The sequence below is a fragment of the Cynara cardunculus genome, assembly GCF_001531365.2.
Source record: "Cynara cardunculus var. scolymus isolate 2C chromosome LG 7, CcrdV1, whole genome shotgun sequence".
NCBI lineage: Eukaryota > Viridiplantae > Streptophyta > Magnoliopsida > Asterales > Asteraceae > Cynara > Cynara cardunculus.
The window spans coordinates 7,646,178-7,659,689 of record NC_037534.1 but is presented as its reverse complement, the minus strand read 5'-3'; the positions used below and the strand labels follow the sequence as shown (position 1 = coordinate 7,659,689).

General features: G+C 33.8%; 1 protein-coding gene across 1 annotated transcript; it reads right to left on the bottom strand.

The window, feature by feature from the left end:
* On the bottom strand, positions 1-6,137 carry LOC112515297 (calcium-dependent protein kinase 28-like). Its single transcript, XM_025122019.1, has 12 exons — positions 5,504-6,137; positions 4,424-4,554; positions 4,194-4,235; positions 3,791-3,902; positions 3,614-3,692; positions 3,214-3,383; positions 2,995-3,121; positions 2,641-2,756; positions 2,444-2,551; positions 2,298-2,360; positions 1,037-1,210; positions 1-488 (listed from the first exon to the last, which is right to left on the bottom strand). Exons 1-12 carry the CDS (start codon positions 5,939-5,941, stop codon positions 324-326), a joined length of 1,725 nt encoding a protein of 574 aa, XP_024977787.1. The 5' UTR covers positions 5,942-6,137; the 3' UTR covers positions 1-323.
* Between the last annotated feature and the right edge of the window lie 7,375 nt (positions 6,138-13,512).

Below are 13,512 nucleotides of genomic sequence, written 5' to 3'. Positions count from 1 at the left end.
TCACAAATCCACGACACAGTGCTTCAAAAAGAAATATTTCCATTTACAACGCGTACTAAAACGACAGTATAAAAGAAAATTATACACACTCGCAACTTAAAAAGACTAACATTAACTATGTTTTTGCATGCATTATATGAACTCGGCACGATGCCCCGCCTGCAATTTCTTTGCATTGTCACAAGAATATCGAACCAAGGTCTATGAAAATGGCAGCTTTGAGATCTTAGCGAATAATAACGCAACTTTCTTCACTCGATAAGAAAACCAATTCACACGCGAAAACATCAACTCTTGTTTTTCTGTTTTTTCGTTTCAAAAATCTAAAGCTTACGCAAACCTCTATGTGCAGCCGGGCTCGAGACGGTATGTGAACTCATGCTTGCGGTTCTTAAGAGTCTACGGAACTCGGGCAAGCTAATCCTCCCATCTTTGTCGATATCGGCCTCCTCTAGAATTGGATCGATCGAGCCTCGTAAACCCGTATGCTGCAAAAGCCAAGAATGAGGATAAGTAGCGGAAATTGGGAAGTTTGTTTGAAACGAGAGACATCGTTTGACTTTTAAGGTCAAAAAACTAATTTCAAACTCGAAACTGATATGGGTTCTAGATTTTGAGAAAAATATGAAGCTTTGAGTTAAATTTGATCAAAAATGTCATAGAACTGAAAATGTTGGTGCTAAATTTGTAGCGAAATGCGACGTATGGAAAGCCGCTTGTTTGACCTCAAAAGTCAATGGCAAGATTTCTGTAATCAGCAATCCAGACATGATTCGACTTTGCAGGTCAAAAAGCCGAACTTTTAACTCCGACCAGACACGCCGGATTCTTTAAAGTTCGACAAAGAAAACGTGAAAATTTAATCAAAGTTTATAAAATTACTACAAAAATGAAAAGATGGGATGAAATTGTAGCAAACTTCATATTGATTTGGATTTCGAAAAGAAGTTTGTTTGACCTGAAAAAAGCCAATATATTCGTTCTAATCATGATAAGATGATTGTGAGGCGCGTAGATCATCGAGAAGAAAGCGTACCATTTTGAGTTCTTCTGGAGTTATGTACCCATCTCGATCCACGTCGAATTTTTCAAAAGCAGCCTGTGACAATTGTTGCCATTTTACATTGTTATGCTCCTCCAACTGATGAACATGGAGTGTAGCTGCTACAAACTCCGTGAAATCCACGAGCCCATCCGTATTGCTGTCGATCTGTATCACAAAAACGGATAAAACCCATCAAAATTGGTAGAATTTGAGTTTTAAGTCGAGTTGATTAATGTTCAACATCATCTTGATACAAACTCATTTAATGTTCAACAGAAGTTTCATACCACTTCCACTAGACGTCTAGTTTGAACTCTAAAGGACCGTTTATTACCTGCTTACCACCTCTGACCAGGTAAGAGGCGCTTACCCGGTCAGAGATGCTGCTATTTACCAAGCCCCTTTTACCAGTTCATGAAGTTGACAGAGATGCTGACCGCGTAAGCCAAGGGAGGGACTATTACTGGGTCAGTGATTAGCGCTGACTCAGACCGCACTTACCTGGTGATAAGAGCACTTTTATGAATTCTAAGGAGGTCTTTTTTTTTTTGATTAACCTGGATATCTAACCCGCTATGCGAGCCAACTAATCCCAGGGCGACCGCCTGCTTTGCAAATAGCCCGGAGTCACCCGCATTTGAAGCTCTGTGGCCACAAGGGGATTTTTATTCCTCCTTGGATTTGAACCTGGGACCTCCTGGTACTTTTGACCTTTGGAGCCAAGCTTAAACCAATCAGGCACCACCCTTGTGGATTTGAATTCTGAGGAGGTCTTTATATTCTCAAAGATCGGATTTTACCAAACTGAGATTCCATAGGCCAAAACGATTGCTATAGGCCTTTTTTTTTATTAACCTGGATATCCAATCCGCTTTGCAGGTATCCCGGAGTCACCGCATTTGAACCTCCGTGGCCATCAGGGGATTTTTGTTCCTCCTTGGATTTGAACCCGGAGACCTCCAGGCACTTTTGACCATGGAAACAAACGCAGGTACAAGAAAACAGTATCGGTGAAAAGCTACCCATGTAGCCACGGGTAGCACACAAAAGTACCCATTATCATTGAGTGCTCAAAAAGAACTAATATAAGTTATATTTGGGTGCAGCCATGGCTACATGCTGATTTCATGGTAAAAAAGGAACAAAACAGTTTGCTCTGCACGATGACCACAAGATCGCAATGATTATGCTTGAAAACCCGAAAGTGGGAATAGGATTTAACCCATGTACTATTCGAAAAGGAAACACTTACCGCTTCTAAAATCTCCAAAACACGAGATTCTTTCATCTTCCATGGGAGGTCTTTAGCAAGGGCCTAACCAAAAAAACCGAGCTAACGTTAGATGGATGAAAAAAAAAGCATATTTTAAATGACCAAACAAAATAAAGCCAATTTACCTGTCTCATTTCCTCGAGACTAATAGCACCACTTTTATCAATATCAATTGCTTGAAATTGATCTTTGAGATCAGATAGCTCCGCCTCATCAAGAGTGCTAGCCAATGCCTGTGACAAGATCACTGGCCTTAGAAACACTTCCCTAATACGAGATTTTGTGATCGAGAATGAAAAAGAAAAACAACAAAACTATTTACCCGTAATGCAAACTGTTTTAGACGACTATATTTCACAAACTGGCGCATGTTCGATAGAACAGAAATGTCAAGAGGAATCTCGGAAGCATTTCCACCTTCTCGAACCCATGGGTGAGCTGCAGAAGTCGAACAGATTGTTAGATATTGGTTTAAAATACAACAACAAAAATCAAACTAAACCAAACCAATTAAGCCGAATATATTACACACGAAGGTGGGGTTTGAGTGTGGAATGTATGCAGATCTGTCCTCTACCCAAAGAGTAGAGCAGTCGAGACAAATTTTTTGAGAAATTGAGACAAGAAAGGAAAATACGTTAAATTATGAGCATAAAAATAGGAACAAGATACATACATAGTGCCTGAGCAGCGGTGAGTCTTGCACGGGGATCTTTAACGAGCAATTTTTTCACAAAATCTCTTGCACTTGTGCTAATATTTGGCCATGGTTTGCGCCGAAAATCAGGCTTGTTTCTTAATACCTATTAAGTCAAATTAATATTGTAAATTGTGAATACGGTTACCAAAAAGAGGTCTTTTTTCATGGACCAATGTAGGGTCTCATGTAAAATACCTCTTTGAAAATGCCATCCTCGGTTTTATCCCAAAAAGGCCGACGCCCACAGAGTAGAATGTATGTGATTACACCTATACTCCATACATCGGACTCGGGTCCTGATTTACGCTTCAGTACTTCAGGAGCGACATAATAAGCACTACCCACGATATCTGTAAACTTCTTTCCTGCATTAATCAGTAATTTACATAGATGAGACTATAGAACTAAAACAAAACAAAAAAGAGCAATGATTTCCATATATAAATATGCATCCATTCAATAGAAAACAACTTTGGAATGTCATACACCCTTCGAGTTTTGGCATATACAACTATATATATATATATATATATATATTGTATAAACGGTGTCGGTATAGCTAATAAAACAAATATGGATGAAGATAGGAACATACCCGGTCTTATGAAGTCCGACAACCCGAAATCTGTAGCCTTCAAGTGTGAATCCTCTTTCGGCGATTTGAAAAGAAAATTCTACGAAAAGAAACAAAACAAGGAGATAAGGTTAGTATCATCCTATGAACATTTTGTAATGGAAGATTAGAGTTTTTATTGTCTTTGTTATTGAATACCTCTGGTTTCATGTCACGATGTACCAAACCGTGTAAGTGGCATTGTGCTGCAACTTTAAGCATCTGCCTTACAACTATTGCAGCGTCCTTCTCTGTGTAACGACTGTCTTTCCTGGAAAAAAGATAACCAGTTCTAAATCCCGAATCATATCACTGAATCCAGGTTCATAAATGAGCATGCTTGGACTTTTGAGGTCAAACCAACTACTATTCAACTTCAAAATTTGATACGCGTGTTTAATTTTTCATGAAACATTTGGGACCGAGGTGAGGTTATACAATAAACAAACAACTACAAAATAAGAAGTTGGTGGCAAATTTGTTTCACAATCAATGTGAAATCTAAATACGAAAAGCAGTAGATTTGACATCGAAAGTCAAAATACAAAGATGAAATCCTTACTTGGACAAAATCCGGTCTAGCAACTCACCGCCCTCACATAACCTGAAAAGAGAAAGTTCACAATCAAGTTCTGGAGAAATTGGCATCCGTTATAACAAGCAAAATCGTGGAAATGGCAAACACTATCTTCGGATCAAGATCCTCTTTTGACGAGATTTATATGGAAAATGACCATTAAAGAAAACCCAAGTTGAAAGATTGAAGTAATGCAGCGGATTAATAGAACTTACTCCATAGCTATATACACATAAGAATCATCTTCAAACGCATTGTGGAATTGAACCACATTCTCGTGACCACTTAAGGCTTGTAATATTCTGACTTCTCGCTTGACATCCTCAACAGCAATTGGAAGGATCATCTGTCACATAATGGAAAGTTTGTTTGAAGATCACTAAATTCATCTTTAACTATATGAATCCATTTTTGATTGCATAACAATGCTTAACTAAAGTTAGAACTATTCCTTGATCCCACTTTTAGGTTGTTTGTTTATCTTCTAATAGTTCCATTAAGAGGCGGTCTCTGAAACTTTAAGAGGTGAATCTTGTTTGGCAAAAAAAAAGGTTTGCCTCTTAATGGTTCTAAAACCCTCTGAATGATTTTGTATCATGGGTCTCTCTTAACCATTTAGCGCCCTAATTTCATTGTAAGCAATTACCATACAATTATATTTCATTTTGCACTATATCATGAGAGCCTCTTAATCATTCTGACTACGTAATCATTCTACACCAAACCATTCAACAACTGTCAAACTGCCCCAATAATCTAACACTTCTATGTCAATTGCTGCAATTTTCATGGGAGAAACCAAGCATACAATAGATGACTAAGAACTCATGAGTATTAGAAGTATAAGAATAGCTCGATCTTGTAAATGTGGCATGATTTTGGGGGGTTAAGTTCGGTTTCAAACTTGAATACCAAAGTCATATTCTGAAAGCAATTGGCGGGGTATTCGATCTTGTAGAACTCATCAGAAAACAACCTGATCAGGCAATCTTTATAAACCTCAGAATTCTCGAAAAAGAAGAAAGAACCTACACATTAACACTGGTTTTGTTGAATCCACAAAATCATTAAAACCCCCAAGAAATTAGCCTCATGATTCTTGAATTCAATCCTAGATTTTGATGGCTTCATTGAGTCATGTATATAAGCCCAGCAGGTTGCATTTTCATTATAGATGCAATCTTGAAACACAAATCAGCTAAATTCGATGATAACGGAAATCAGCCCACATCCAAAAGGGCAAAGTCAATAAGACAATATATTAGAATTTGAATAAAAAAACCGACAAAGATTACCTTGTTTTTGTCAATTTTCTTGACAGCAACACGATCTCCATTAGCTTTATCAGTAGCAACATATGTATACCCAAATTGACCATGACCCAACAATTTCCCAATTGAATACCTCTGATCAAAATCCTTAAGGTATCCGAAATCGGTTCTTTTGCCACAAGAGATGATTCCATTCTGACGCCTGGAAGTAGCCTTGTTCTTCATTTTGTTTTTATTATTGTTCGACTGTAGTTGGGTCCTCTGTTGTTGTTGATGATGATGATTCCTGTTGCCCTCTTTGGTTTTATTGAAATTAGACCCACCCCCGTCATGCTTGTTGGCGGCTGATGCTGTTGTTCGGCGGTGGGGTTGTTGGTGTACGACGGTGGTGGTAGATGTGGTGGTGGATGTAGCGTTGCTGTTGGAACCACTGATCTTGGTGGTTGAAAAACAGCCACCCATATCTTGTATGATGAAGATGGATCAGAAAATTTGAATCTTTGACAAGGGTTTTGTAGGGATGGAAATAAAATTCATCCCATATGTATGAAATCAGGGAAACACTGGGTTGGTTGTTAAATATACATAAGTGAGAAACAGAGAAGAAATCAAGAAACTGAAATAATGGAGATGAATTAAATATGAAAAACGAAAGTTTTAAGCAGATAGGAGGAAGGAGAGGAGAAGGGGAGATGGTGGGGGGTGGTCAAAATAGCCCTTTTATTATTTTTGGTGTGTAGAATGATGTGTGTGTTTATGTGTGTGTGTGTGTGTGTGTGTGTGAGAGAGAGAGAGAGAGAGAGAGAGAGAGAGAGAGCTGAATGAGGTAGCTGTTCACAGCTTCTCCTCAGGTTTTGTTCATAAAGAGAATGCAAGATTCTTGGCTTCCCCCAACCCCCCCTCCCTCCAAAAGTAGTCTGGAAAGTAGGGTGTGGATCCACATTTCTTGCTTCTGTTTTGCTCCCTTTTTAAACTATAGATCCACATTTAGGGGCAGATCTATGTAGAGCTTAGTGGTCCATGTTATGGCTTAATTGTTTTAACTTTTAACTTAATGAAAAAGATTACGTTCATACAGATGTTACCGTTTAACGCACTAACATATTTGAACGTATTACTTAGTGGGAGCATCTTTAAGCTATCTGATGTGTTTCTAGCGAATTCCGCTGTTTTGATTTGTTGGTTTGGAGATACTCTTTTTGGTTGGTGGGGGCACAAACATGAAATTACTGGAGGGAACCATGGTAGAAGGTTAAAATTAACCTATGTAAAAGAGGGGCAATTTTTTACGGTATATAGTTTTTGGTTCTATTCTGAGTGATATTTTTTACAGTATCATTTAGTAGTTCAATCATTAATATTTTGTTTCAGCTATCTTGGTTGATGAAATGTCTTTCAGTTTTGTTTTTCTTTTTGTCAATTTGAATGTTTTCTTAGTTTTGTTAATAAATTTTGACTGGATTAAAAAAAATGTATAAATACATTGCTTAATCGACTTCTCTTTCATAATTGAGGGGGTGAAATGGAACTTTGAATATAACGACATTGGGCAATTTTATACGAAATGTTCCTTATGTGCATTGTTTCGTAAGTGAATCTGTAGAAGTAAAGCCATCGCAGATTAAAATAATGTATGCCAGAGCATTTTGTTTTCTATTATGATCAAACTCAATTTAACACAAAGGATGATAAATTTATGACAGTCACAAAAAGAAAAACAGTGGGGATTTATCATCACGTATATTTTTAGTACACAAGTTCTAGTTGTATATGTAGATTTGAAGCGGACACTGTAATATCGATAAGTCATACTGTGAATCAAACGGACATTGAATTTATTTTAGTTAGAGGACTGAATTTGTAAAATCAAATAGTTTAGGGATGTAATGATTAAAAGGTGAAATAAGAACATACATAACTTTGTACTTTTTCCATTTATGGCACCAACTTCTAGTCATGTTACATATATAGCACCCTTTTTTCCAAATATAACAACGCGTAAACAGATAGAGTTGTTTACGTGGTTGAAACCTATTTATTATAACTTAGAGGTCATAAGTTCTCGCCTGAAGTCTGAACGCCTTCATGGCTTCATCGAGACACCCATCGTCGGCCTTGTAAGTTATAACCCTAAAGCAGTGAAGCCGACAAGCACACCGTCCGCCCGTCCCCCTCGAAGAAGAGTAGAAGAAATATCCATCGAACCTTGGATGGATATTGTTGTATCACATTTTGATATATGTTGTTTATGTAAAAATATGTATGTTCATATGTATAGATGATTGATTATTAGATTGGCCTTCATGTATCTGTATCATTCTTTACTGTTTGACTATTAATACCATTCTTTACCTATTTGATGTTTCTATTGACCTCCGAGGTTGCAATATGAATGGACAATAACATACGAGTCGGGTAACGGGTCAAAGAGGTTGGATTGATTGATCAACGTTTTTAATCTAATTCTTATAATTTTAGAAGTAATTATGTACGATAACTGAATTTAAATTTTTATTTATTGAAATAAAACGATTAGAATGTTGGGTGGTACAGACTACCACCTCCACTTGAGAACAATAAGTGACGAGAAAAACACTCAGATTTTTTTTCACTTTATATCCTCGATCTCTCTTATGACCCGCTCTAAATTTTATACAACCAGTATGTGTGTGTGTATATATATATAACACAACAGATTTAAGAATTTGTTAAAAATCATATATTAGCTATCTATAAAAACAAGAGTAAACTACAATTTACGTTCCTAATCTTTACATATTGATTTTTATTTCTCGTCACAGTGAATTCCATTTTTCGTTTTGTTTTTAGTCTTTGAGACTAATTATGTTAAACTTCAACCATTAACTCAAGGGTACTTTAGTCTTTTTACTTTTTTATTTTATATATACATATATATAGGCGAAGGATCGTGTAAGAAGGGACGTTCAAGGCTTTCAACCTCCACTAGTCACCACGTTGATTTGAATCGTCAATTTGTTCTCTTTTTCTTCTCTCTCGACCACCAAACGCCTCCCCTTTTCTTCCTCCATCTCCTATGCAAATATATCTGCCACCCAGGCTATCCACCAGCCACGGCAACACGTCTTCCTCTTCTCTGCCTTTTCCAACCGTTTCTCGTAGCACCTCACATCCCCTGTTTTTTTTTCCAACAGTTTGTGCCCCTTTCACCCCAACCACCATCCTCATCCTTTTTCAATATCTGGCATTTTGCGTCCATTTTTGAGGAAGGTGGGTTTTTCATTTTCTGTTTAGTGTCTTCATTGGATAAAATGACCGAAGCCAATTAGGGGAGGGGGTGCAGAAGACGATGCACATACTTTTTATCAAGGTTGGGAGTAGTCACATAGGGTGATGTGTACTTAAACTTTTATATATAATAACCTTATTTATTAAAAATAATAATGAAAAAAGACCGAATTAGTCCTAATTAAGGAATTTTTTTCATGAGTTTTTCTCAAGGACGAAAAATGCAACAAAATAAAAACTATAACGATAACAAAAGTAAAATTTGTAAATCAGAAATGAAAATAACAATAAACAACAAACTTTAAGGACTAAAATTGTAATTTACTTTAAAAACAAATAAATACTTGTCAAACATAACAGATGAGGGAGAGTGGAATGTAGAATGTGGAATGGGAGTGAGTGTTGACTGGGTCTCTGGTCCATTGTCAAAGGTCAAGGATGACCCAACTCACTCCTACTCAATTAATCCACCTAATATTCACTTTTAACAAATATATATATATATATATGGTATATTTCTTTTACAATCTTGTGCATTTGTAAAACCCTTGCAACCTAATTAATTGAGATATTTATAGAAATGATGGGAGTTCATTTATTATGATTTGAATATTTATGGAATATGAATAGAGTTCATTAATTATGATTAATACTTWWTATTAKRAAACAATCAAAACTTCTATGAAATCACATATTCATCAAATGAAATGGACGGTTGAGATTGAGTTGTATTGGTTGCACAAATGTCAAGGGTTGTATAATAACCAACCTCTCTCTCTCTCTCTCTCTCTCTCTATATATATATATATATATATATATTATAAAATATTTGACAAAAAAATTTAAAAACAATTTTTACATGAAATATTGTTTATCGATATATATATATTACTTAAAATTCAAAACATAAGTAAATTGTACACGAGTATAACTTATTAAAGCTTTATTTTTAAATTTGTGTAACTAACTGTAGATAAACATAATATATACTATATTACAAAGCATTTGACTTAAACTCTTAAAAATCATTTTTATGCATAAGATAATGTTTATTGATGCATTTACTTAAAATGTAAGATTACAAATAGATTGTGCATAAGTACAACTTATTAAAACTCTAAGTTTGAATTTGCTTAACCATTTATAGATAAACATAATTAAATACTAGATAAATATCTCATTTTTATATAAAAAAATATAAATATAATTAGGATAAACATAAAGTTTAAACAAAATATTTAATTATTATTCTTACAAAAAAATTACATTTTTACCAAAAATAAAAAACTTCATTATTAAACTTAAATTAAATTATATCAAAATTTTGAAATGTATCTCTTGCATTATGTGAGTATCCTTCTAATATATATATATATATATATATATGTGTGTGTGTGTGTGTGTGTGTAGAGTTTGTTTCAAATACAACCTATCACATTTGTACAACCAATGCAACCCAATAAATTGAAATATTTATGGAAATGATGAGAGTTCATTTATTATGATTTAAATATTTATGGAATATGAATACAGTTCATTAATTATGATTAATACTTTATATCAGGAAATAATCAAAATTTCTTTAAATTATATATTCATCAAATTAAATGAACGGTTGAGAATTGAGATTGAGCTGTATTGATTGTACAAATATAAGAGGTTGTATAATAATCTACCCCTCTCTCTCTCTCTCTCTTTATATATGTATATATTATCAAAATAAATTATAATGTTTTTTTATATTTTTATTTTGGTTGCAAATAAAAATTAAAAGTCATATGTACACGTGGCAGAATAGATGGGTCTGATAGGTTGAGGAACCGGTCATAACAAATTTGTATCAAAACAAAAGAATTATTTAAATTTAATTAAAACAAAATGGGTTAGGTTCGGTTAACCTCTTAATATATATTATTTTTAATAACGTAAACAATTAGTTAACCAAATAATGATTTATTTATTAATAAGAAATTTTAAGAGGTGGCTAATTAGGGGTCGATTACCATACGCTTACCTAAGTAAGTATTTGTCGGTAAAATTCAACGCTATCATTTACTTACCGGTAAAATTTTAGTCCGGTAAAATTTTAGTCCACTAAAACGGTATCTTATGCAACAATTTACCTGATAAGCGCTAACCGTGGTAAAAATTATCGTACTCATTTATCGGGTAAAACTATCGGTCATTGCATTAGCTCTTACCGGGTAAGATTATTGGTTCTTGTCATACCGATAAGATAATGTGACTTGGTAAACTTTTACCAGGATAAAAGTTTGGTAAACTATTACCTGGATAAGCGTTTGGTAAACAACCTCTTAAAGATGCTAATTTTTTCTAAAATTGAATATCAAAAGTCAAAATCTCTACAAAAAATTAAATTTAATTCCAACAACTAGTTTATTTCATCAATTCTAACAATAACCATATTATTAAAATATTAAATACATTTAATAAAATATTTTTTTCCTAGACATCTATACTATATGATAACGCATTTGACAAAAACTCTTAAAAACAATTTTTTATACACAAAATATTGTTTGTTGATACATATTACTTACAATTCAAGATTACAAGTAAATTTTACATAAGTACAACTTATTAAAGTTCCATATTTGAATTCGTGTAACTAACTACAGATAAACATAATCAAATACATGATAAACATATTATTTTAAATATAAAAAATTCTAAAATATAATTAGAATAATCATTGATATCTAATAAAATATTTAATTATTATCTTCATAAATGATTATATTACTAAACATAAATTAAATTACTTTGTTACTAAACCTAAATTAAATTATAATAAAAAAAATTGAATTAAAGAAATTACACAAAGAAACAAGAACTTTTAAATAGTTAATTTGATACTAATATCTGATATATATATTTTTTTCAAACTTATATGTCATTTTCAAATTTATATTTTATTCAAAAATAATAATTTCTCTCTCTATTTAGAGATTTCTCTAAATTCAGATATTTTTACAATCTCCCTATCTTTTCTCAATTTTAACATACAAGATAACATAACTGTTGGAGCAAAGAAGTTGCTAAAATACCTCTTTTCTCCATTTTTACATAGTCGTTGGAGATGTTCTTAAGTATATATTGCGGATCATATAGCATGCAATTTTGTTTTCGGCTGTAGCTCACTTGATAAAGATGTAGAACAACTTTGCTCAAATATAAGATAAGTTATGGGTTTGATCCTGGGCTGCTCATTAGCTTCGACTGCTGAGCTTGTATCACCATTGATGTCCTTGAAGACGGGCTCCATATGAGACCGTTTGATATTGTCGGTAATCAACTTTTACCCAAATATTAGCATCTAAATTTAAAATTCAACAAAAAGATTATGATAAATAATAAGTTATCATAATGTATACACAATTTTTTGTACTTTCTAATCAATTTGTGACCGATTTTTTGAGATTTAAATTGGACAACTAAATTAAGTTAGTAGATGGTTTCAAACATCGTTTCATATTTCAGATTGATTGATTTTGATTTTCTTACATAGTTACATGTTAGAAATGTTGATATCAAATAACATGATAACACTTTTTACAACGTAGCAGAACATTATTTGAATATCGAAGTTTAGGATCCAGAGGACGATAAACATAAAAGTATAAACCAAGCAGAAAAATGTACCTTTATCAATGCCTAAAAAAATTGAATGAATCTCGGTATAATCCGTAACTTCTTCTAAACAATCATGACTAGAACTGACATAGCTAGCTTCTAGAAGCATCCATTCAAACAAACATGATGATTGTCACACGACACAAGTACGATATTATTTATAGCCTTTTTTTTCCTGAGTGTTGTAACGTTCACGTCACGAGTTTTATCGCTGGAAACTTCTCGAACTAGTTTCTAGGTTTCTCTTTGTTCGAGTAATATCGAATTTCGCGTCGTAGACATCAGAGGAGAAGTCTCCCAAGCTCCTCCGTATGGCATGTGACGGATAAAATTGTTTCATATCAGAAAATTGAATAAAACCGTCAAACAATTAATAAATTTATCTTCAACAATTAAATTAATATAAATTTGTACGGTTTTAAACCGTGAAAATTCTATATTACATCTTAAATATTGTATTAAACCAAACATCCGCACCATACGTCACAGTTCACACCACGACAAATGTCGGTATCGTATACAATAATTTTTTTTTTCATTTTAAAATTAAAAAATAAATTTTCTTGTGAATATAATATTCTGACAATATATTGAAAACAAGTTAGCAAGGAAGAGATGAGACGGCTAACATGCATTTTATGAAAACAATTTTAATTGACTCTTAAAAGTCAAAATACGCCCACTTCTTACGAAAACGGAATATAAAGAAACACAAGACGACAAATTTGTCGAGTACTTTTAAGCACACAAATCTTCATCAATTCCGATACAAAATCAAACGTGTGATATTGTTACCATACGATGATGATAGATGTGAAGTTACTTAGTGATGTGAAGACCACGTGTCCTGTAATCTAGGTCGTGTTAATGGTTGTTTATGTATCTGATTTAGTATAATATGTGATAAATTATAGTATCGCATAAAAAACAATCTTATTACATGTGATAATATATGAAAAGGCTTAGTGGTATACATGAGAGTTGACTCACAACCTAGGCAGGGGCGGACCTAGTGTGTCGCCATGGGTGGCACATGCCACCGTATTATTTCGCCTCCGAAGGGTAAAATTTTTAGGTTTGTTAACGGTGCTACCGTATCGTTTCGGAAGGTG

Excerpts from the sequence above, each read along its gene's own strand:
- LOC112515297 (XM_025122019.1), bottom strand. The coding sequence starts at position 5,941 with ATGGGTGGCTGTTTTTCAACCACCAAGATCAGTGGTTCCAACAGCAAC. Across the intron at positions 4,555-5,503 it reads AGAAAATTGACAAAAACAAG|ATGATCCTTCCAATTGCTGT; the intron begins GTAATCTTTGTC and ends ATTATGTGACAG. Across the intron at positions 3,122-3,213 it reads AGGATGGCATTTTCAAAGAG|GTATTAAGAAACAAGCCTGA; the intron begins GTATTTTACATG and ends TTGACTTAATAG.